At 47.5% G+C, this 23,346-nt stretch overlaps 4 protein-coding genes and 1 long non-coding RNA gene across 13 annotated transcripts; all 5 read left to right on the top strand.

Moving 5' to 3' along the window:
• The first annotated feature begins 4,315 nt into the window (after positions 1-4,315).
• On the top strand, positions 4,316-7,329 carry LOC136194328 (uncharacterized). Of its 2 annotated transcripts, XR_010671613.1 has the most exons (4): positions 4,316-4,450; positions 4,505-4,600; positions 4,656-4,710; positions 5,215-7,329. It is a non-coding gene; the product is annotated as an uncharacterized lncRNA (long non-coding RNA). The 2 variants fall into 2 exon arrangements; XR_010671612.1 differs by having other exon boundaries at positions 4,656-7,329.
• A 2,367-nt stretch (positions 7,330-9,696) lies between these two features.
• Positions 9,697-12,151, top strand: LOC136194061 (uncharacterized). Of its 4 annotated transcripts, none has more exons than XM_065983090.1 (5): positions 9,713-9,789; positions 10,701-10,816; positions 10,876-10,964; positions 11,096-11,205; positions 11,267-12,151. In XM_065983090.1, the coding sequence occupies exons 2-5, from the start codon at positions 10,770-10,772 to the stop codon at positions 11,930-11,932; spliced, it is 912 nt and encodes a 303-aa protein (XP_065839162.1). In that variant the 5' UTR covers positions 9,713-9,789; positions 10,701-10,769; the 3' UTR covers positions 11,933-12,151. The 4 variants fall into 4 exon arrangements, with proteins under 4 accessions (XP_065839161.1, XP_065839163.1, XP_065839162.1 ...); XM_065983092.1 differs by having other exon boundaries at positions 9,717-9,789; positions 10,865-10,964; XM_065983089.1 differs by having other exon boundaries at positions 9,697-10,816.
• Positions 12,152-12,159: 8 nt separating this feature from the next.
• Positions 12,160-17,226, top strand: LOC136194058 (uncharacterized). 3 transcript variants are annotated; one of them, XM_065983084.1, is made up of 5 exons: positions 12,160-12,425; positions 12,475-12,767; positions 13,935-14,023; positions 14,155-14,246; positions 14,304-17,226. In XM_065983084.1, the coding sequence occupies exons 2-5, from the start codon at positions 12,754-12,756 to the stop codon at positions 17,109-17,111; spliced, it is 3,003 nt and encodes a 1,000-aa protein (XP_065839156.1). In that variant the 5' UTR covers positions 12,160-12,425; positions 12,475-12,753; the 3' UTR covers positions 17,112-17,226. The 3 variants fall into 3 exon arrangements, with proteins under 3 accessions (XP_065839156.1, XP_065839155.1, XP_065839157.1); XM_065983083.1 differs by having other exon boundaries at positions 12,160-12,767; XM_065983085.1 differs by lacking the exons at positions 12,160-12,425; positions 12,475-12,767 and adding an exon at positions 13,862-13,878.
• On the top strand, positions 17,137-19,791 carry LOC136194059 (heat shock 70 kDa protein 12A-like). Its single transcript, XM_065983086.1, has 4 exons — positions 17,137-17,291; positions 17,342-17,916; positions 17,973-18,194; positions 18,261-19,791. The coding sequence occupies exons 1-4, from the start codon at positions 17,237-17,239 to the stop codon at positions 19,665-19,667; spliced, it is 2,259 nt and encodes a 752-aa protein (XP_065839158.1). The 5' UTR covers positions 17,137-17,236; the 3' UTR covers positions 19,668-19,791.
• Positions 19,792-20,958: 1,167 nt separating this feature from the next.
• LOC136193533 (heat shock 70 kDa protein 12A-like) lies at positions 20,959-23,341 on the top strand. 3 transcript variants are annotated; one of them, XM_065982445.1, is made up of 7 exons: positions 20,959-21,116; positions 21,191-21,490; positions 21,548-21,769; positions 21,817-22,696; positions 22,752-22,808; positions 22,863-22,913; positions 22,972-23,341. In XM_065982445.1, the coding sequence occupies exons 1-7, from the start codon at positions 20,997-20,999 to the stop codon at positions 23,253-23,255; spliced, it is 1,914 nt and encodes a 637-aa protein (XP_065838517.1). In that variant the 5' UTR covers positions 20,959-20,996; the 3' UTR covers positions 23,256-23,341. The 3 variants fall into 3 exon arrangements, with proteins under 3 accessions (XP_065838517.1, XP_065838519.1, XP_065838518.1); XM_065982447.1 differs by having other exon boundaries at positions 20,994-21,116; positions 21,188-21,490; XM_065982446.1 differs by having other exon boundaries at positions 21,057-21,107; positions 21,159-21,490.
• The last annotated feature ends 5 nt before the right edge of the window (positions 23,342-23,346 follow it).

The following is a 23,346-nucleotide window of genomic DNA, read 5'->3' as shown; positions in this document are numbered from 1 at the left end:
ATGCCCGTCATTCGATGAGTACGATCGAGAATGGTTTGACGTGTGCAGGCCCTTTCATCTCTGATACGATAGGGTCTGGTTAGAATTTGTTGCTATCTTCCTGCTTCCACTTTTCGGACAAAAGTAGTGCCAATGTCTTTGATATCTGAATTGGCTCAGCATCTGTTTGCCAGGTGGACGTTTGCAGGTGCACGTCTATCAATGAAACATCGTATCTTTCACTTCACAAGGCTTCGAAGATGGAAACGTAAATCCACTAGTTATTCTATCGCGAAGCGTCCACTCAATCTCCCATAGACAGGATTTTATTGGAGTTTAGCGAAACCCGGGGAAAAGGTCAACTGAAATTTAACTGTCATACTCAGTCATATATAGCGTGCACTAAAGACGGACGGTTTAGGACGGACAAGCAAGTATAGCAAAAAATGTAACTACCATACAATGTGACGATTCCATATCGCTTTCACTGACATCTTCCTTCTGGATTTCCAAATCGTACCACATCAACTTGAATCAGTGCTAAAGAAGAAGATTTGCTTTCTTTTATAAGTACAGTACTTTTCGCTCATGCAGTTCCTTACCACGTTAGAAACGAGAGTCCTTTCAACAGTGGAACGATTTCTTCGAATGTTGGCCGCTCAGACGGATTCTCATTCCAGCACCTTTTGGCCAATTTTATTAAATTACTGTCGCAGTGAACCGAAAATTCAGGTCGTACTTCGCTCTGAACGATTTTATTGAGAATTTCTTGGCTCGTCAATCCTTGCTCGAACTTCTCGAAGTAAGGATGTTTTGCAGTCATAAGCTCCCGCAATGTAATTCCGTAGCTGTAAACGTCGACCGCAACGCTGTACGCTTCGCCACGAAATATTTCCGGAGCTCTGAAAAACGCCGTACCGATAGCGCGCGTTCCGCGAACACTTCCACTCTCGTCTTCGCTGATCTTGGGCGCGATTTTGGTGCAGCCCAAGTCGGCGACTTTCACAATTCCCAGGTTGTTGACGAGAAGGTTGTCGCATTTGAGATCGCGATGCATTCGATTGATTCGATGAAGATGGCGCATTCCCTTTGCCGCGTGTAAGGCGTACTTGACCTGAAGCTCGATCTCCATAGGATGATCGCCGTAATTGTCATCCAACTCTTTTCGAACCGACCCTCGTTCCATGTACTCCAAAACAATGAATGGTTTGTTCTCCGCCGTCTTTCCAGTTCCAATGAGGCGAACGATGTGCGCGTGGAAAATCGATCGAAGCAACTCGCTCTCGTCTTTGAATTCTCGCAATTGCTCATTAGTGCAGTCTTGCTCCGTAATTTTGAGTACTTTGACGGCAACGGTTTGATCGCGGTATTGCGCCGTCCACACGTCGCCAAACGATCCCTGTCCGATTATGAGATCAAATTCAACTTCGTTTTCGTCTACCGACCATATGTCAAATAATTCGGCGGCAGTTTCTTCGGCGATTTCCAATTCGGCTCTCGTGTACTTGGCCACATTTTGATGTTTTTTGGCGCGTTTTATGCAGTATAGAAAAACCGCGAATAATAGCACTCCGAGTAGTGTTCCCATACCTATGATGTACGTCGTTGGTGTTTCACACGATGGGCCAGTAAATCCTGCGTTGCAAGTGCAATGCGTTGTATAGTCGCTTTGTATGATGCATATTCCATTAGCGCATCTTCCGACCGGACACGTGCAATTTTGTATGGAAGTCGAGCCCGTTTGTCTCGTTGCCAAACCAGGCGGGCAAGCGGTGCAATTACCACCGTAGTGATCATTGTATTGTCCCATTGGGCAGGGGCGACACGGTTGAAGAGTGTAATCGGAACTGTTAGTCCCAGGCTCGCACCCTGGAAGATCGAAACGTTCTAAAGCAACAATAGCTGTCTTCTTTGACTTTGAGAAGAGCAGTGTTAGGAAGTTAAACACTGCATTGCCACTACCAGCGAGTAGGTTCTTTTCATTAGACGACGAATTTTCGTTCGCCATTCGTATCATTTTTAATTTGATTTCACTGAAATCTTCAATGAGAAGGTCTCCACTTACGGTTGTTGCAAATGCAAAGCGACCGTTTGCTGCGCTTGACGTATCGCAGACGTTTTTCAATGTGTTTGACCTGGCTGGTCTCATTTCTTCACGGACTGAAGTGACATTCCACGTCAATTCGCCAATGTCAAGACGTGTGTGGTACGTTTCCCATTCGCAAAAAGATTTCGTGAATCTCAGAAAGTAGACGTAGAACGTGTTATTCCATATTGCGCTCGACCACCGTTGAAGTGGTCCTGTAGGCTCATTTTCCCTCTGTCTATCGTCGCAACAAATTCTTTTCCAAGTTACTTTCATTCGTTTGAAATCGACTGTTGCTATCCAAAGCGAACTCGCTTTGTTGTCTATTCCGCCAAATAGAAGCAGTGATCCGTTGTTCATCAAGTTCATCGTAGCGTACGAAGTTAGTGTATTTGGCGCGTTTCCAATGGGGAGAACCTTTGTCCATATTCGTGAATCGGTGCTGTATATCCAAAGATGGTCAGTTCCAAATATAGCCACGCAATTATTTTCGGTTGCTGAATAAGCCATTAATTCCCAAGAGCTGGCTTCGTCTGTTTTTGGCTTCTGATCTGGATCGTATAGTGTCCACCTGAGGTGGTCATTTTCATATCGCCACATTTGCACCCGTTGTTTTGCTTGGACCATGAGATACCAAACAGCGTCGCTGATTCTAACCAGTCGTGCGTCTCCTTTGAAAACGGGGTGCTTTCCCGTGAAAATGACTCTTTCAAACCGTGGTGCTTTATGTGTCTTACCATTTTTCACAACGAGTAGAAGCTTCTTTTTCCATAGCACCATCAGTCTGATTCGTGCCCTGCTAATGGGCATTAGTTGAGCTACGAGAAGTAATTTGTTCTCCAGTAGCAGAATCTTTGGTGGAGCTTCTTTGATCATTGTTTCACGACTTCCTTCGACTTTCACGCAGAGGAAGCGATTTTTATTTACATCGTAAACTCCTAGTACCGAACTTAGCAATTGGACAATCAGCAGTTGGTGTTCCTTGTCATAGACCATGTTTGCTTGATCAGAATAGGTAAAAGCATGTTTAGGGCAAGTGCTGGTAATCACTTTTGAATCCCATTTCTTCGTTGTCATGTCCAAGATCCACGCTCTATGGCTCTTACGTGTCAGCCAGTACACGCTTTCACTGTCCACCGAAAATGCGTGCCGATGGGCAAAATGTTGTAGAGGCCACGAGGTCGTGTTGATTTGTATCCATTGATATTTCATGCTTCTGTCGTCTACACAGCGAAGCTCCCAGATGTCCTCTAGGTGGACATTGGAAGACGGAGACATGCCGCCATATACAAACATTGACTCCTTGCATTGGCACGTGCTTTTATTTCTGTACTGCGTGAATGTCTTATGACCATAACGGGCCTGAGGACCTTTCGTCAGGTTTTGAAGAACAGTCCACTCTTCGCTTTCACCGTTGAAAAGCCATAATCTATTGTCATTATGCCGCGATCTTGTCAGTCGTCCATTTTTGAATACTTGCTGGTAACCACCGAAAACAACAGCTCCTGTTTCGCAAAGGCTGGTAATCGAATTTCCGTGCAGGTGAAAGAAATGGCTGTTTGTGGAAAGCGCTGTCCACGAAGCTGTTTCCTGCGAGTAAGTCCACGTAACGCCGGCATAGTCAACAAATAGTATTCGAGTGGGGGCTCGCGAAGGATTTGCCTTTCGCCGATAAGTTACGGCGCGTTGGGTTGGGATAGAGTAGCCTCTTAAAAAATGTTTAAATTGATGTACTGCTAGGGGCAAGTTTTGCTCCCAATCCGCGTTCTCTTGCAGTACGTGTTCCCAGTGACCAGTGCTACTTTTCCCTTCTCCAATGTTACAAAGTGCGGCGTAATAGAGGGCCATTTGTAGGACGACGAAATGCATTGCAGCTGTGCAGAAGCGGGCAGCGTAGTGTTTACTTGCTCACAGTGACTGACGATGCATTGCAGCTGCGCAGGAACTGATTCTAACCAGACCATCATATGTATGAATCTGTATGACCAGACCCTCCTCACAGCTTGCAGGTGTGCAGGAACCTAGTCTGGTATACATGTATGACCAGCACACTCTCCTCCACTATGGATGGAGGTCAAATACGAGATCAATTATGTAACCTTTTATACGTGCGTCAGTCACGGCCGTTCGTCAGTCTGCTCTATCTATGTTTACGCGCCTTTATGACGCACTTATAGGGACTCGTGTGATAATGGACTTCTTATAGCTGGCCGAGTCCAATGAGTCCAATGAGGAGGTCCCTAGCGTGCACTACAGTATGATAAACGCAAGGCCAACAGCAATTGTTCGCGTTCTCACGCAGCGAATGCCTTTGGACTAAAGCGATGGGCTATTTTAGGCACCGAGAATGTCAAAGCAGAGGGTAAACTCCGAAACGAGTCAACGGTAAGGCCGAAAATCGCTTCGAAGTCGTGAATAGGAGGTCCTCGACTCGTACAGACACGCTACCCGCACGGCATCATCTTTCTAATCCGAGTTCTTGCCTTGGGATGGGCTCCGCACTTTTCCTTACTGAACTCCAATACAGTTACTTTTGTAAGTTTTGTTCTAGCGATCAAGCACGATCCGCATCTAATTTATCGGTTTTTAGGACTGGCGGAAGATTCTCCACTGTCTATTGTGGCGCAACTCAACGGATGAATAAAGTTTGTCTCGTTCCCTCTTTGGGGGCCTCACCTGGTGTAGGCGTGCACTTAGGGGGCAGTCCTTTCTGCGGCGTACATAGAGATGGATAGCAATGCTTTGCCACTGCCCGCGCTGTGGGCATAGACCGATTTCATGACCGAATCTAAAACTAGGGCTTTTGATTTCTGAACATGTAATCGAGGGCGGGTTGGGGCTCAAGTGGGGGCTGGTGGCACAGCGGCGCATGAAACTCGACGTGTAAATCGTGTATGCACGCAGCAGAAAGTGTAGTGGGGTATAGTGTAGTCGTCTGATTTCATGCTCTTTGCATAACTACGCTAGTATACATGGGCCCTTTTCCCCTTGCATTAAGGTTTAGTTGGCGGCTGCTAGTAGGTAGGGCGGTTTAGAGGCTAGAAGGTTGTAGCTCCTTTCCCTCAAACATTAACTAGCAGCCGCCACGTGCTTTAGACCATTTCGTTTCTCACGGGATATATAAGGTAATGTAGGTTTCTGTTATATAGTGTTGGGAATTTGCAGACTAATGATATCTTTCCTTTTCATCAACAAATTTCTGGTGAATTCCTGTCCTACCCTAACTATGACGTGTTCTGTAACTCGGGCCTACTGCAGACGGTTTATATGTAATACGGACAAGCAGTACAGAAGAAAAGACGCTACCAGACAATTTGACGATTTCTTCCTTCTTGATTCCCTATCACGTCAACTTGAATCAGCACTAGAATAAGATGGACTTTCTTAATTGAAAGATTGACTTTTTTACGCAATTTCTTACCACATTTGACAACCAGAGTCTTTTCAGCACTGGAACGATGTCTTCAAAAGTTGGTCGCTCAAGAGGGTTCCCATTCCAGCACCGTTTGGCCAATTTTTTCAAATTACTGTCGCAGTGAGCGTGAAATTCTGGCCGCACGTCACTATGAATGATTTGATCCAGAATTTCTCGGCTCGTCAGTCCTTCCTCGAATTTGTCGAAGTAGGGACGTTTTGCGGTTATAATTTCCCACAACGTAATTCCGTAGCTGTAAACGTCGACGGCAACGCTGTACGCTTCGCCGCGAAATATTTCCGGAGCTCTGAAAAACGCCGTACCCACGGCGCGTGTTCCGCGAATGCTTCCCCCGTTGTCGTCACTGATCTTGGGTGCGATTCTGGTGCAGCCGAAGTCGGCGACTTTGACGATTCGCTTGTTGTTGACGAGCAGGTTGTCGCACTTGAGATCGCGATGCATTTGATTGATGCGGTGGAGATGACGCATTCCCTTGGCCGCGTGTAGCGCGTATTTGACCTGAAGCGCGATCTCCATAGGATGATCGGCGTGCTTTTCATCCAACTCTTTTCGAACCGACCCTCGTTCCATGTACTCCAGAACGATGAGCGGTTTGTTATCGGCTGTCTTTCCAGTACCAATGAAACGAACGATATTGGCGTGGAAAATTGATCGAAGCAACTCGCCCTCTTCTTTGAATTCTTGTAGTTGCTCGTTGGTGCAATTCTCCTTCTTTATTTTGAGAATTTTGACGGCGACGGTCTGATCGCGGTATTGAGCGGTCCACACGTCGCCAAACGATCCCTGGCCGATCATGTGGTCAAATACTACTTCCTTTTCGTCTACTGACCAAATGTCGGATAGTTGAGCGACCGTTTTTTCAGCGATTTCCAATTCGGTTCTCGTGTACTGGGCCATATTGAGATGTTTTCTGACGCGCTTCATGCAGTATAGAAAGGCAGCGATTAAGAGCACTGCTGCTACTGCTCCTGCTACTGCTGCTATATGTATGGTATACTTTGGTGTTTCGCACGATGGGCCAACGTATCTTTTCTTGCAAATGCAGTGGGTTGTGTAGTTGCTTTGTACAATACATATTCCATTGGGGCATTTTCCGACCGGACACGTGCAATTTCTTTTGGAAATCGATCTCTTTGTTCTTGTTACCAAACCGGGTGGACAATCGGTGCAAGTACTAGCACCGTAACGATCACTGTATTGTCCCATTGGGCATGGACGACACGGATAATGGATGTAGTCGGAACTGTTCATCCCAGGTTCGCATCCTGCAAGTTGGAAACGTTCTAAACGACGTATAGCAGGCGTGTTAGGCACATTCGATGGCGCCGTTATAAAACTGTAAATTTTATCGCCGCTACCTACAAGTATTTGTTTCCAAGTAGACACTGTTTCACGCGACTTTATTATTCTTGTCAATTTCTTGTGGCTGAGATCTTTTATTAGAAGGTCCCCGTTCTCTAATGCTGTGATAGCAAAACGACCAACTGCTGTGCTTGGCTTATAGCAGAACTCTTTTGAAATATCTTTCATAGAGTGAAAATTGTAAATTGAAACAGAATTCCACTTCAGTTCGCTAATGCCCAGTTTTGTATAATACGTTGTCCATTCACAAGAAGCATTTTTTTTTCCAAAGTACACGTAGAACGCGTTATTCCATACAGCGCTTGACCACCGGTTTAGATGCTTTGTAGGCTCTTGTGCCTCTGGTCCGTTGCAACAAATTCTTTTCCATGTTGCTTTTATGCGACTGAAATTGACCGTTGCTACCCAAAGCGAATTCTTCTTATTGTCGATACCGCCAAAAAGAACAAGCTCTCCGTTTATTAACGAGTCCATCGTAGCGAACGACGTTAGTTTTTTTGGTCCGTTTCCGAGACTCGGAACTCTTGTCCATGTTCGTACGTTTGTGTCGTACACCCAAAGATCGTCACTGCCAGACGAACTATAGTTGTGATTACTTCCGAAGTACGCCACCGAACTATATTTTGTCTTTGTAAAAGCCGTTTTACGGGCCTGTACGTTACGTGTTTCTGGTATCTGATCTGGGTCGTACAAAGTCCACCTAAGATTATCTATCTCGAATCGCCACATTTGCACCTTTTGATTGTCTTCAACAAGTATGAGGTACCATACAGCGTCGCTTATGCGAAGAATACTTGCATACTGATAGAACTTGAAGACGGGATAGTTCTCTTTGTAAGGAATTTCTTTAAAATATAGCCTTGAACCCGAACTATTTCTTTTCGAATTCAAACTGTGTAGAAGATCGTTGGTCTCACTCTGTAACTCCCAAAGTTGGACTTGACTGTGCTCCGAAAGTGACAAAAGAAGTATTTTCTCATCCAGTACCATAACGTTTGCCGGAATATTTTTATTCGTATCGTTAGTTCCGATGTCTACGCATTGAAATCGATTTTCCTTTACATGGTACACGCCTAGTAGTTGATTATTTGCTTGGAATATGGCCAGTTTGTGGCTTTCAACATATGCTATGTCATTCTGATGCTCAAATGTAACGTTTGCATGGCTTGGGCAGGCACTGTCGATTAGTTTTGGAGACCAGGTATTTGTCGTTACTTCAAAAATCCACAGTTTATTGCTGTTAGGCGTCAGCCAGTAGATCTTTTCGTCGCTTACTGAAAATGCGGTCCAATTGGCTAAAGAATGTAGCCGCGACAGGGTAGTGTTTATCTTGATCCATGTATATTTCATGTTTCTGTCGTCCACACACCGAAGCTCCCAAAAGTCATCGAAAATAGGACTGGAAGAATACTTAGAATCGAGCTCATAGTTAGTTCTATATCCGCCGTATACAAATAATGACTCCTTGCATTTGCACGTGCTTTCTTTTCTGGGATGCGCAAAAGCCTTGTGGTCGAAGCGTGAAGAAGGACCGTGTTTGATATTAAGAACTGCCCACTCTTCGCTTTCACCGTCGAATAAAGAAATCCTTGCGTCACTAAACCTTTGACGCGGATTATCGTATATTTCTTGGTATCCACCGTATGCTACAACTTTTGTTCCGCAAAGACTGGTAATGGTATTTTTCCTCAAGTTTTTAAATGTTTTCGTTGTGGAAAGCGGCGTCCATGTCGCTGTTCGCGGCGAGAAAGACCACGTAACTCCAGTGTAGTCAATAAACAGTATTCGAGTTTTTGCGTGAGCGAGCTCTGCTTTTCGTCGATAGGTTGCTGCGCGTTCGGTTGGAATAGCGCGGAGCAATCGTTCTACTCCATCGGGCGAACTTTTCCCCCAGTTTTCGTCGTCATGTAGTACCGTTTGCCAACTACCAGTCATACTTCTTCCAATGTAGCAGAATGCAGCGAAATACAGGACACACTGAAGGGCGACGTGATGCATAGCAGCTGTGCAACGTTGTGATTACCTGCTCACATGCGACTGACGATGCATTGCAGATACGCAGCTTTTGTAGGCGCAGAATTTTTACATTGCCGGAACTACCCCGTCGACGTTTCGGAAAGCGCGTGCGTCATTGCAGGAGCACAATCGAGAATCATTACAAGGCTGGATTTAGTTCTATTTGTTTGCTTTCCACTCTTGGAAAGGAAAACTGTTCCTTCCTCACAGCCTGTTTTGCAGCTGTGCGGAACCTAGTCTGGTAAACCGTAACTTAGAGCTTGTTTTGCAGGAGCCTAGTCTAGCCACGTTCGACCATAATGTCTATGATCAGGCCCCTTTCACCGCTTTTCTATTGCATTAATACTAATTTGCGGAGGAAGTCAGAGGCGAGGTAATGGCTGGCGAACGGTAATGACTGTCGCACTTACAACGATTTCTAAAAGGCCAAGTAACACCTACGTTCCGTTCCTATTTTTGTACTTCTTTATTGATTTGTCCTTGACAGTTGACTCGTGGCCCGGACGTGGAGAAAGGAAACTTCACTCCGCCACGGACTCCTCTATATGCAGCGTCGATAAAGAAGCTCGATTATGTAAGGACGCTTTTCTTGCCGAACCCACGTCGGCCAGACTTTTCTCAAGGAAACACTCAGGCAAGCCTTTGCGCCGTGAAATTCAACAAGGACCCCAAGGAATGATCCCCATGACCCCAGCAACTTCAATCGGGATAGTCATACGCGGGCTAAAATCCGTAAGACTGTAAGACTGTATTTGCGGAAGAGGTCAAGTTTTCCTAGCGTGCACTAAGGAAAACTTAGACTGGCATGGCGACAGCTGGCGACTCGTTTCCCATTCCCAGACAGCGAATGCCTTTCTGTTAGAGCGCGACCGGGACCGCTCTTTCAGTCACCGAAAATGCCAAAGCAGAGGTACGGTAAGGCTGATAATCGCTTCGAAGTCGTGAACAGGTCCCCGGTACGCCGAGACCACGCTACCCGTACTGCATCGGCTGTCTTATACCCGCAGTTTCCTTGCTAAACTCCTATGGAGGACTAGCGGTCGGATTTAGTTAGTTCGTGAGCAAACTCGATGCGAATTTAGCCTTGCAACGTTCTGTGTTTCTTCTCTCTCCTCGATCACCTACATAGAAATGCAAGTGCCACTGCCCTCGCGTAATTTGGGCATAGACCGATTTTACGACACAAAACTAGGGCTCTGATTTCTGGACGTAGACTATAGGAATCAAGGGCGGGTTGAGCGAGGGCTGGTAGCGCAGCGGCGCATGAAGCTCCCATAAATAGACGTGTGAATCGTATATGTACGCAGCAGAGTGCGTAGTGGGAACAACATTCGGTCATAGTGGAATTGTTTGGTGACTGAAATTCTTTGTATAACTAATGTTCATGGTCCCTTGTACTAAAGTTTAGTCAGCAGTGGCTAGCAGGCGGGGCGGTAGGTTGTAGCTCGCTTCCCTCAAATATTAGCTAGCAGCCGACACGTGCTTTAGACCAGTTCCTTTCTCCCGGAGTGTATCAAGTAGTGTAGGTTTCTGTTAGGGTAGGAATTCGTTTATTATCGAAAATTCATTAATAATGAACGAAGAGCGATACACTAAAGACGATTCCTCTGAATTTGCAGTCAATACGTATGGCTTCTCCTAGCTATACATGAACCTATCAGACAATGTTGCGATTCTGATCCATATGTGACCAGGCTAGCCTCGAAAACCCAGACTCTCCCCGCGCGCTCTACGAGGCTGGGGGAGAGTCTGGGTTTCCGAGGCTAGTGTCCACTGATATTAATTGACTATTCTTCTACCTAATCTAATTTGCGGAGGAAGTCAAGTACGACGTCGAGTATTTTGACCTTTCATACTTGACCCCTCATAATACGTGCGTGAGACAGCCACATGGCCGTTCGTCAGTCGGGTTCTATCGATGTTCTGCGTCTTCTTTTGTACGTACATCACTTCTTAGTACAGTACTCGCGTCATGCTCCCTCTAGTCGTCGTCTAGATTGGCGTTCGCGGTTTGGCCGGAAATTGGGGGACGCAAACTTGAAGCCGCCACGGAGTCCTCTATGCTGGACCAATTGAAACACTTCGGTGAGGGTAGCTCGTCAACTTGATCAATATTGCGCAATGAATGCTCTTCTAAACGCCGATATATACTCACGAACGCTCGTATTAGCAATCATCGGCTTTCTTTGTTGTAATTCGTTGCTTTTTCTCTTCAGCCGAGTCGATGAAGAAACTCGATCGCGATGACCATCGTGATCACGATGACCATCTTCAAATGTGGTCACCGGGTGAGCGTCAGCTGGACGCTTCCCAAGCCGACACCAAGGTCAGCTGTTGTGTCGCGAGATGGAATTAAGAGACTTGAGAGAGAAAATCTCGCGCAATAGGGCTGTCCAGATATGACTAAGTGCAGCAGTACACCACCCGGAAAGTCCTACATGGATCGACCTCGCATCGCCTTCTCCGGCCTCTTTCGCAGCGACGTATCGACCGTCAACAACTTGCCGCAGAACTTCGACACGGAAAATTTCAAACTCGTCGACAATCCGGCGTACGCGAGCTGGAATCCGACGGGAACGGGATCGTTTCTCTTTCGCGACGTCACCATAACGGAAGCGTGTCCCCTAGTCGGCGTCTGCAATACGATCGACGGCGTCGTCGGCGAAGCGCTCGACACGGGCGTTTCGCGCGTCACGGCGAAAATGGTCGATTTGGATCCGGAGAATCAGATCGTGTCGACTCTTTTTGGACTGCGTTTCGCTATTCGATCGTACGACGCGTATCAGGGTCCGACGTTGGTGGCGGGCGACTTCAAACCGGCGGCGTTTAGCGGAATCTTTCAGAATCGTCGCGGAGCGGGGAATCCTTATCTCTCCGCCAGCTATCAGTCAATCATCGATAACGTCGTCTGGGGCAAGGATATCCAGTCTCTCCGACCCTGCAGCAGCTCAAAGAGATATCGGATGCGAATGGGAAAATTCTCTCGATTAAGTTCGACGTTCGGCACTATCATCCGAGTGAGAGCGATCCCATGTATACATACGGTTACGTGAGTGGAACGATTGGGCCGGCTTCTCTCGGCGAGCCGCACAACTTTGTACGCGGTCGCGTTCTTGGCGGCTCCGATCTTAATGCCGTCAATTTGATTCCGTTCGTCGTTCGAACCGACAAGAAAAACGATATTCGTACGTTATTGGCTGACGTTGGAAACGCTTTCGGTCGATCGGATGACGACACGGGCTACAATAACGCTTATCTCGGCGACGCCGTTTGCATCAGGCCCTTCTCACCGCTTTCTATTGAATTAATTGAGCTATATACTAATTTGCGGAGGAAGTCAGAGGCGAGGTAATGGCTGGCGAACGGTAATGACTGTCGCACTTACAACTATTACAACTATTTCTAAAAGGCTAATAACACCTACGTTTCGTTCCTATTTTTGTACTTCTTTATTGACAGTTGACTCGTGGCCCGGACCTGGAGAAAGGAAACTTTACTCCGCCACGGACTCCTCTATATGCAGCGTCGATAAAGAAGCTCGATTATGTAAGGACGCTTTTCTTGCCGAACCCACGTCGACCAGACATTTCTCAAGGAAACTGAGCCTTTGCGCCATGAAATTTTATAGACCAACAACAAGGACCCCAAGGAATGATCCCAATGACCCCAGCAACTTCGAAATGTTTCAATCGGGATAGTCATAAATCCGTGATTTAACGTACTGTATTAACGTACTGTATTTGCGGAAGAGGTCAAGTTTTCCTAGCGTGCACTAAGGAGAAACGACAGCGGTGACTGAAATAGCGGTCGCGCTCTGATAGAAAGGCATTCGCTGTCTGGGAATGGGAAACGAGTCGCCGGCGAAACACCGAAAATGCCAAAGCAGAGGTACGGTAAGGCCAATAATCGCTTCGAAGTCGTGAACAGGTCCCCGGTACGCCGAGACCACGCTACCCGTACTGCATCGGCTGTCTTATATCCGCAGTTTCCTTGCTAAACTCCTATGGAGGACTAGCGGTCGGATTTAGTTAGTTCGTGAGCAAACTCGATGCGAATTTAGCCTTGCAACGTTCTCTGTTTCTTAGAACTGGCGAAAGATTCTCTCTATCATCAATTACGGCCCAACTCAATGAATGAGTAAAGTTGGCCCTCTTGGGGGCCTAGTCTCGCGTGGCCAGACCCTTCCCCTGTTTGATATAAATATCACAGGGAAAGGGTCTGGCCACGCGAGACTATTGGGGGCCCTCGATCACCTACATAGAAATGCAAGTGCCACTGCCCTCGCTTAATTAATTTAATTGGGCATAGACCGATTTTACGACACAAAACTAGGGCTCTGATTTCTGGACGTAGACTATAGGAATCAAGGGCGGGTTGAGCGAGGGCTGATGGTGCAGCGGCGCATGAAGCTCCCATAAATACGTGTGAATCGTGTATGTACGCAGCAGAGTGCGTAGTGGGGACAACATTCGGTCATAGCGTGAAATTCTTTGTATAACTAGTGTTCATTGTCCCTTGTACTAAGGTTTAGTCAGCAGTTGCTTGCAGGTAGGGCGGTATAGGTTGTAGCTCGCTTCCCTCAAATGTTAGCTAGCAGACGACACGTGCTTTAGACCAGTTCGTTTCTCCCAGAGTATATCAAGTAATGTAGGTTTCTGTTAGTGTAGGAATTCGTTTATTATCGAAAATTCATTAATTAATAGTGAGCGAAGAACGATACACTAAAGAAGATTCCTCTAAATTCCCATGCAGCAGTCAATACGTATGGCTTCTCCTAGCTATACATGAACCTACCACCGACTGTTTAATTAAGACGAAAAAAGACGCTGTTAGACGATGTGGCGATTCTATTTGTTTGTGACGTAGGCTTAACTCTTGATATTAATTGACTACCTAATCTAATTGACGGAGGAACATTTGACCTCTCGTAAGACCGCCATATATGGCCGTTCGCCGGTCGTGTTCTACGTATGTTCTGCACCTTCTTTTGTACGTACTGGTACAGGACTTCTTGGTACATGCAGTTCTCGCGTTAGATCTCTACTCGTTGTCTAGATTGGCCTTCGTGCTTTGGCCAGAAATTGGAGGACGGAAACTTGAAGCCGCCGCGGACTTCTCTATGGTGGACCAGTTGAAACACTTCGGTGAGAGTAACTCGATGAAATCGCGATCGTTTTTCGATATCGTAATCCCCATTGTTCTCTCCTGAACACTAATGATACTCATAGGCTTTCTTTGCGATGTCGCCTATAGTGATTCTCTGTTTTCTCTTCAGCCGCGTCTATGAAGAAGCTCGATCACGATGATTATTATGACTTCCTGTCGCCGGATCAGCGTCAGTTGGACGTTTCTCAAGCGAACACCAAGGTCTAGCTTTCGTACGTACGTGTCGCGAGATGAAATCACCGATCGATCGCTATATAGATCGATACGGATCCGCCGGCTGACTGCAACGCCGCACCTCCGGGACGTTCCTATATGGACCGACCTCGAATCGCCTTCTCCGGCCTCTTTCGCAGCGACGTATCGTCCGTCAACAACAACCCGCTCCACTTCGACACGAAAAATTTCAAACTCGTCGACCAACTGATCTACAATCCGGCCTACGCGAGCTGGAATCCGACCGGAACGGCGTCGTTTCTCTTTCGCGACGTCACCATAACGGAAGCGTGTCCCTTAGTCGGCGTCTGCAATACAATCGACGGCGTCGTCGGCGAAGCGCTCGACACGGGCGTTTCGCGCGTCACGGCGAAAATGGTCAATTTGGATCCGGAAAATCAGCTTGTGTCGACTCTGTTCGGACTGCGTTTCGCCATTCGATCGTACGACGCGTATCAGGGTCCGACGTTGGTGGCGGGCGACTTCAAACCGGCGGCGTTTAGCGGAATCTTTCATAATCGTGGCTGTGAGGGTTACGCCTGTCTCTCCGCCAGCTACCAGTCAATCATCGAGAACGTCGAGTGGAATTTGGATAACGCGAACTCTCCGACCCTGCAGAACCTCAAAGAGATATCGGGAAATACTCTCTCGATTAAGTTCGACGTTCGTCACTATCATCCGAGTGAGAGCGATCCGTTTTATACGTACGGCTACGTGAGTGGAACGATTGGGCCGGCTTCGCTCGGCGAGCCGCACAACTTTGTCCGCGGTCGTCTTCTTCGCGGCTCCGAACTTAATGCCGTCAATTTGATACCCTTTGTCATAAGACAAGCAGACGAGAAAATTCATACGTTATTGGCTGACGTTGGAAACGCTTTCGGTCGATCGGATGACGACACGGGCTACAATAACGCTTACCTCGGCGACGCCGTTTGCATCGCGACCGTCAAAAAGGCCAATGAGTCGGACCCTTCCAAGACTGTCGGTGTTATCGATTTGACTGTGCCTGTCTGCAAAACAAATATTATGGAGTTCGTTCTTCCGGAGGGGGTGAGCGAAGACGACGATTTTCAGCTACTCAAATGCAATCAACGTGGAATAATCCCCAAGGGCGCTCTTCAGCTAATGAACGAAATCGATGTTCTTGTTCGACCTATGACGCAATTCGTGAGGCGCATGGATCCGGGGAGCACGTTGGATTACAATTTTTTTGCCGTTCGTCGCGGGAAGCCTTTGTGCTCCTACAAAATCGTCTTCAAGGCCGTCTGGACTCCTAGAGAAAATCCCGTAGGGAAAAAAGAGACGGTGGTGAAAGCGCTTAAACTAAATGATAATATAGGGATAACGGAAGTGTATACCGACGAGAAAGGCCTAGCGAAGTTGCTTTTGACAGCTATCCCTGCTGGCCCTGGAAATCCGCGCAAGTTCATTGACGGGGAAGTATACACAGTTATCTATTGTCCGCCTGAAGGCCGCGAGCCGAATTACGGAGGAATAGCGTCGACGTTGAGCCTTCATTTGTACGACAAACTCGAGTGCAAAAGCGAAGATGCGACGTGGTGGGGCTCCGATGAAAAGGGAACGTGCAGCGTCTATGCCATACTTAGGCAGTACAGCGATTTGTACCCCACGATGAGACGAATTGTCTGTCTTGGCGACTATTATAGCGTCGTCAATAACGCCAATAGTATACGTCATACGCTGCTTCGCGATATAGACGACCCTGGGCACATGCCTACGATTAGGGATCTGTCCACAGCTAAGAGAAACATGATCGCGAATTGGCTTGAGACGAATGATAAAAAATCGGGCGAGCGACCGTACTATGATGTACCGGGCGTTTGCAATGCTCTTCAGCTAGCTATTCAAGTTGAACACTCGACCATTCCATTGTATCTCTATGCTTACTTTTCTATCAAGCCGGGACAGAACAGGCAGGTGGCCCATATTATTCGCTCTGTTCTTCTAGAAGAGATGCGTCACGTTGTGCTCTCTAGCAATGTCTTGAATTCCATCGACCAATGCCGGAATCTTTCCACTCCCATTACTCCTGATTTGCGTGGAAAGAGTTTTATTCCTGTTTATCCGTCGCCTATGCCCGGCGGTCTACGTCCCGAACTCACTCTTCGTCTGAGTCGCTTGTCAATTGGCTTGATTCGAGACGTCTTTATGGAAGTTGAAAAACCCGGGATACCGCTGTCAGAAATGAGCGAAGATCATGATCACAAGAATCACAATACAATTGGAAGCTTCTACAGATGGATTAAGAAAAGTTTGCAAAAACTAGTAGACAGCAGTGCGATTACTTTCAGCGGTGCTCATCAAGTCACTGATGCGCCTGGAGGACCAGTCAAGCCTGTCACTACGTTAGATTTAGCCTTTGACGCTATCCATGAAATCGTTGAACAAGGCGAAGGATGCAGCCCCACTGGTCCCACAGACAATGATGAGAAGGAAGTGGCTCACTACTATCGTTTCGCCGAGATTGTTTACGGGAAGAAGTTGGTTAAAGGTCCCAACGGTAAATGGGACTACACGGGTGACGCTGTCGTCTTCGATCCGAACGGCGTTTATCCCGTCATGGATAACGCTCGCGTGAGCGATTTCAAAAAAGGTACGAGAGCTCGGCTTTTCGCCGAAGGATTCGCTCGCAGCTATTTGGATTTGCTCAATCAATTGCACGAGACGTTCAACGGGCATCCGCACACGGCGAAGAATTCGTTCAGCACCATGATGGCGTTGACGGGAAAGGCTCGCGAATTGGTTGCGAATCGTGTGAGCGAAGCGGCGGAAGAGGTCGTCCACGCCGGAGTGCCGTTTGAGAATCCTCTCAATCTCTTTCTTGATCAATAAGCCTGACGGACTTCCCCTGCTCTAATTGCGCGTGATGCTCTAGCTGATACATGTAATGCCTTTGTCGCTCTCTGTTTTGTCTTTTCTAGTAGGTGCTGATCTGTGTTGTGCTTTAGTTGGCGTGCATGCATGCATGCAACGTAGAATGCTTTCTCCGTGGCCAAGGGAGGACATCAGCAGGTAATTGAATCCCTTGTTACTTACGTGGTAGTCAATCATCCTTACTTCAGAGGGTCTAAATTTCGTGGCAGGTGGACGCCAATCAGAAAAGCAGGAAAAGCTAATTTTAGCTTGTCCCCAGCACTTTGATAGACGACGTCATATCGAAACTGACGTCTTTGGCCACGCCACGCACAGAACCCGAACGAACGAACTGAGACGCATGGCGACGGATTCGGACGAAGACGAGCACATTTCCAACGATGACGATGCTCGCGGGTCCCCCTTGCACGACTACGAAGACGTTGTCGTTGGCCTCAGCGGCTTTCAGCCTCCGCCGTCGATCGAGCGAAAGGGGCACGTCGTCGTTGCCATAGATATCGGAACGGCGTTCAGCGGCTACGCGATGTCGTTTTCGCGCGACAAATTCACCATCTACGCTATGCGCGCCGTCGACCCGTTCCGCCCCGCGGAGGGCTGTCACATACAGACGAAAGTCCCCACCGTTCTTCTGCTCAAACCCGACCTAACGTTTCATTCGTTCGGGCAAGAGGCGCTGACGTATTACAACAGGGAGTTGGAGGAAGACGAGCAGAAGAAGTGGCACTGCTTCGAGCGCTTCAAGATGAGTCTCCACTCGAAGCAGGTGAAGGTCGACATATGCTCAATTTATTGAATAATTTCTTTTGGGCTTGTGAGTAGGATTTATCGCGACGTACTAAGATTCCGGCGGCGAATGGGCAAATGTTCCCTATTGGGACCGTCTTCGCTCGCGTGCTGCACTACTTTCGCGATAAGGCCATCGAAGAGTGCAATTCGTTTTCGGAGCTTGGGTTAGCGCTAAACGACGTGGAATGGGTAATCACTGTACCCGCTATCTGGAGCGACGCCGCCAAGCAAATGATGAGAGAAGCGGCATACGAAGTAAAACGTCAAATAAATAATTAAAAAATTAATTTTTAATTAAGAATAATTTTTAAATTAATTTAGGCCGGTCTCGCTTCAGAAGCCCAACCCGACAGAGTCCAAATATCCTTGGAACCGGAATCGGCGTCGCTCTACTGCAAATCCCTCCAGCATCATGAAAACGCCGACACGGCCGAACGAATGGTGAGCAGCGTTTTCCAATCGGGTAAACGCTACGTGCTCGCCGATCTTGGCGGCGGAACAGCCGACATCGCCGTTCACGAAGTCCTTCCCGATCGGTCGGTGAAGGAGTTGCACTGCGCCACGGGTGGCGCGTGGGGCGGCACGTACGTCGACAAGAACTTCGTCAAACTTCTCGAGCAGATATTTGATAAGGACGTCATCGACGAGTACCGAGCAACGCATCCTGGCGATTGGGTTGACTTCATATCTATGAAGTTCGAGACGAGCAAACGCATGGCGGCACCGGGGTCGACGACCTACGTCGAAGTTCCCTTCACTTTTCACACGTTCCTTCAAACGAAGAATGTGACGTTTCAGGATTGCATCGCTGCATTCGGCAACGATAACGTCAAGTGCTCTCGCGGTATACTAGCATTGAAGCATCCGGAAGTAGCGAAATTATTTGATCCGGTTTTGACTAATATTGCCGATCATCTGAAGAGGATCTTCGCTATTGTCGATTCAATCGACTATCTTATTCTCGTTGGTGGTTTCGCTACGTGTCATCTACTTCAAGTGCGTCTTAAGCGCGAGTTCGAAGAAGCGGACGGCGTTCGGGTTATCATTCCTCGGCAGAGTTCGTTGGCCGTCGTCATGGGCGCCGTTCTATTCGGTCACGATCCTGAACAGATATCGGCTCGACGTGTTCGCTATAGTTACGGTATTGAGTGTGCCGATCCCACGGAGACCGTGCCTGAGACGACTCCACGTCGTCCAACTGCTCGAAGTGGGGCATCGATATTTGATCATTTTTCAGAATCCGCTGATTCTATTGAAACCGTCGTTTCACCTGATCGAGATGGTGACACGATGCTCCGTGCTCTTAGACCCACCCGTGTGACGTCAAGGGGGCGTGGAAGTACTTCCACTGGCGGTTTATTTGAGAGCAGAAGAAGTCCAGGCACCCAAGCTCAGCGTCGCTGCTTTGCCACGTTCGTGCGTAAGAATCAAGAGGTGGGCGTTAACGAGAAGATTTCTCATTTCTTTATGCCCTTCTTTTCGCATCAAACCGAGGCGACTATTACGCTGTATCAATCCGTGCACGAGGAGACTCGCTACGTAACCGATGAAGGGGTTAGGCAATTAAAGGGCGAGATGAAATTGCCTATGCCAAATTCGCATCTCGGACAGGATCGGCTCATCGAAGTCAGCATGGAATTTGGCTCGACCGAAGTCAAAGTGCGGGCACTCGAGAAGTCGACTGGTACAACGGTCGAGCAATTAGCAAAGGTAGACTTTCTGGGTTAATTCAACCATAGATTCAGTTTACGTCTGATATCTATGGTTGAAGAGTAGTGTTCCGTACTACAGAAGGTTTTGTGTCATCTTGTTTTTTATTTGTCTTCTAAGTTTTTTAGCGATTTTTTATGCGCACCGAGATAAGCTTCTCCGTCCTTCTTCTCATGGAGCCGCCTCGGGTGAGCGTGCGCTAGCCGGCTTCGAATCCTGACCAGTCTCTCCCATCTCCTCCGTCTCCGCTGTGGGTGGATCAGCAACGCCAGTAAGCACCGAAGAAGAAGAAGAAGTAATTAACGACGTTCTGAAGGCGCTAACGTCGGGAAACGGCCACGTAGATCAGCGGCAGCCGTCTCAAGCTTTGCGCGTTGGCAATCCTTTCATTGCGTTGCCCGTAAGCGATTTTCGTGTACTAAAAGTTAACGTAAAGTGGTCTAAGTCGTCTTTTTAGGCCTACGTGTCTCTCTTGAAGCTCTACTTGGTGTCTCACGATACTTTGCCCCACCCCACACTTTCTCGACATGAGCGACCCCAAATGGAAAGATTGTTTCGTTCCTGTGATGAGCGAAGCGATTTCAGTTCTTAGTTGCTTTATACGGGTGATCTTTTTGATAAGCTTCTTCAAAGTGGACTTATTACTGCTGATCAGTATGAGCAATTGCCTCAACTTGTTAGAGATTCCCCATATATCAAGTCTGATGTTGCTCGCAAGCTGTTTTTGATGCTGAGATGTCGCCCACGTCCATCGTTTGACACTTTTTGCTCTGTGATGGGAAATGTTGATGGGGGGAATGAACCTCTTCGCTTCTTGGCCCCTTAGCCTTTGCGGTTTGCGAGAAAAAGTGGTCAGACAGATAGTGCGAAGCTTTTAAGCGCGAGTTTGAAGAAGCGGAAGGCATTCGGGTCATCATTCCTTGGCAGAGTTTGTTGGCCGTCGTCCATGGGCGCCGTTCTATTCGGTCACGATCCTGATCAGATATCGGCTTGACATGTTCGCTATAGTTACGGTATTGAGTGCGCCTATCCCACAGAAACCGTGCCTGAGACGACTCCACGTCGTCCAACTGCTTGAAGTGGGGCATCGATAGGGCTATTGATAATTTTTCAAAATCCGCAGATTCTATATATCTATTGAAACCGTCCACGAGACCCACCCGTGTGACGTCAAGGGCTTCTTGCCTCGAACGAGCATGCGCTCTAGCCATCTCATCGTTCTGCATCGATCTGCCGGATCTTCGACCAGATCTCTGCTTCGACCTTCGACCTTCGACCTTGCCAGCCAGTTCTAGCCAGCTCTCTCGGTGATTAGTCGCTTCAGGACGTTTCTTCACTGCTATCACGATGTCCCTTTCGGGTGCGACGCATTCTTGCCTTGTTGACTCACTTCATCAGCCGTCTCGAGCGTATAGACGTGGCCGTCGTTTATCAACGTTTTCCTCAGACAAACCACGCGTACTGAACGTGGGTAGAGGTTGCGCGACGCGGTCTAAATCGTGTTTTTAGGCCTATCTCTCTCTCTCTCTCTCTACTAGTAGGCCTCACGAGATCCGGTTTTTTGCCCCAGCCTTGAAATGAGTGCATTCTACGCCAGCAGCCACGTCGTCGTAGCCATTCACATAGGGGGAAGAACTAGCAGTTTCTTTGTTTCGTTTTCGTTACGCCTAGACGAAACTAGACCAAAATGGGGAGTTCCCACAGTTCTCCTGCTCAAGCCTGACCAAACTTTTCATTCATTTGGATACGAAGCGATGAATTATTACAAGAGACTGTCGGAAGACGAGAAGACAAGATGGTATTACTTCGAAAAATTTAAGCTGACTCTTTATACAGAAAAGGTACGGTACGTCAGCCAAGCGTTATTGGCCATGAAGATGTTGATGTGTGCCACGTAGATTGTGTCAAGACAAACGACTGTGCAAGCAGCGAATGGAAGAGAGATGCCCATACTGTCGGTCTTCACTTTTGCATTAACATACTTCAAAGATGAGGCGATTCGATGTATCATGTCTCAGTCTCGCCAAGAAATGCACAACTCCGCTTTTAAGTGGGTTGTCACCGTGCCGGCTAAGTGGGAAAAAGGAGCTAAACCGATGATGAGAGCAGCAGCATACGAGGCAAATCAAATAGCAGTGCAATAATTATTTTGAAATTGTCACTCTAGGCTGGTCTTGCTCCAGACAAACTCAAAATCGTCTCAGAACCTGACGCAGCATCTCTTTACTGCGGCTTCGTGATGAGGTACGATAAAGAAAAGATTTCAATCACTGGAGCAATCAGGCCCGGCATGAATTTCGTTCTCGCTGATCTCGGCGACGATGCAATCAACTTGACCGTTTATCAAGTGCAAGGTAACGGCAGATTGAAGAGGCTGGTCCACGTTCCGGGCGAAGCGTGGGTAGGCTCGTACGTCAACGAATACGTCGCTGAACTGCTCGAGAAAATCTTCGGCAAGTACACTATTGAGAAATACAAGACTGAATACCCCGACAATTGGAACGGGCTTCTTTGCCACGGAGCGACACGTCTAAAGCTAGTGTCACGACCTTATTGCCAGATCAGCATTAAATTTCCCTATTCCTTTCGCGCGTTTGTCTGGGAGCGTGGATCATCAGTCGAAGCCGCAATTGCTGAAACGGGCAACGCCAATCTGACGTTTGCGCGCGGCGCCTTGTTCATAAATTATCCGGAAATACGTAAACTGTTTGATCCTCTGTTTCATTACATCGCCAACAGCATAGAAGCGACTCTTCGCGAAGTCGGTCCACTCGATTACATGATTCTCATCGGAAGCTTTATGGAGTGCAACCTGCTCGAGACGTACTTGCGACATCGATTTAGAAACTTTCCTATTGCTGTTCCTACTCAACCTTCTCTCGCCTTTCTCATGGGCGCAGTCCTGGTTGGACACGAGCTTTTCGGTTGTCGTGGCATACCTGAACTTTCGGATGACCAAAGTCAGGCTCTAGAAGCACTATTCCTTCAAATGAAAGAAGTAAAAGGAAAACTTATATATCTTAAAGAGGAGGCCAAAGCTATTTACGGTTAGATAATTGGCCAAATATCGACTGGTCTTCTCTTATACCTAATCGATTCTAGAGACGGTGAAAAGCGATGTTCATGCGAAAGCTAAAAAGATTGCGCATGTCGCAAATCGTAAGGCTGTTCTTGTTTAATTAAAAAACCGCAGTAGATGCGCTCATTTTACAGACATTCTTCAGATGTCATCTGATGACGTCGAAACAACAGGAAATCGAGATTGTGAGATTTCGCCAAATCAAGTTCTTATACGTTCAATGGCAGCTTTTTCTTTTGCTAGGCTCTTTCCCCGCTGACGATGAAGAGGTATCGCAGGATTTGATAAGAGCATGCGCTTTCGTCAAACCATCAAAATGGGACGAATTTGGTCTCTCTCTTGGCGTTAGCTTGGCCGATATCAATGAGATTGGCGAGTCAACTAACAGCCACATCAGTCGCATGTTCAGGGTTCTGGAATCGTGGAGGTTAGCAAAATGGCCAACGGTAGGCCAGCTTCTAGCAAAGTTTGAGACATTTCGAGTCAATCGACAAGCAATTGAATCAGAATTCAAAAAGCTGCAATGAAAAACGATTGACTCATTTGTTTACCTTTTATAGTTTTCTGTATATTTTTAGTCTCCTTTCTGCTCATGCTTTCAGCTAGGTTTGTATCGCT

This window comes from Oscarella lobularis, chromosome 12, assembly GCF_947507565.1.
Source record: "Oscarella lobularis chromosome 12, ooOscLobu1.1, whole genome shotgun sequence".
NCBI classification, from domain to species: domain Eukaryota; kingdom Metazoa; phylum Porifera; class Homoscleromorpha; order Homosclerophorida; family Oscarellidae; genus Oscarella; species Oscarella lobularis.
The sequence above is the reverse complement of the archived record's forward strand: the minus strand, read 5'-3'. Positions and strand labels throughout refer to the sequence as shown.

Coding starts and splice junctions, on each gene's coding strand:
- LOC136194059 (XM_065983086.1), top strand. CDS start 17,237: ATGCATGCATGCAACGTAGAATGCTTTCTCCGTGGCCAAGGGAGGACA. Junction 17,917..17,972: donor TGAGTCTCCACTCGAAGCAG/GTGAAGGTCGAC, acceptor GCTTGTGAGTAG/GATTTATCGCGACGTACTAA. Junction 18,195..18,260: donor TGAGAGAAGCGGCATACGAA/GTAAAACGTCAA, acceptor AAATTAATTTAG/GCCGGTCTCGCTTCAGAAGC.
- LOC136194061 (XM_065983089.1), top strand. CDS start 10,770: ATGGCCGTTCGTCAGTCGGGTTCTATCGATGTTCTGCGTCTTCTTTT. Junction 10,965..11,095: donor GGACCAATTGAAACACTTCG/GTGAGGGTAGCT, acceptor TTTTCTCTTCAG/CCGAGTCGATGAAGAAACTC. Junction 11,206..11,266: donor CTTCCCAAGCCGACACCAAG/GTCAGCTGTTGT, acceptor CTCGCGCAATAG/GGCTGTCCAGATATGACTAA.
- LOC136194058 (XM_065983084.1), top strand. Junction 14,024..14,154: donor GGACCAGTTGAAACACTTCG/GTGAGAGTAACT, acceptor TTTTCTCTTCAG/CCGCGTCTATGAAGAAGCTC. Junction 14,247..14,303: donor TTTCTCAAGCGAACACCAAG/GTCTAGCTTTCG, acceptor ATCGCTATATAG/ATCGATACGGATCCGCCGGC.
- LOC136193533 (XM_065982445.1), top strand. CDS start 20,997: ATGTCCCTTTCGGGTGCGACGCATTCTTGCCTTGTTGACTCACTTCAT. Junction 21,117..21,190: donor ACAAACCACGCGTACTGAAC/GTGGGTAGAGGT, acceptor CTCTACTAGTAG/GCCTCACGAGATCCGGTTTT. Junction 22,809..22,862: donor GATTGCGCATGTCGCAAATC/GTAAGGCTGTTC, acceptor CTCATTTTACAG/ACATTCTTCAGATGTCATCT.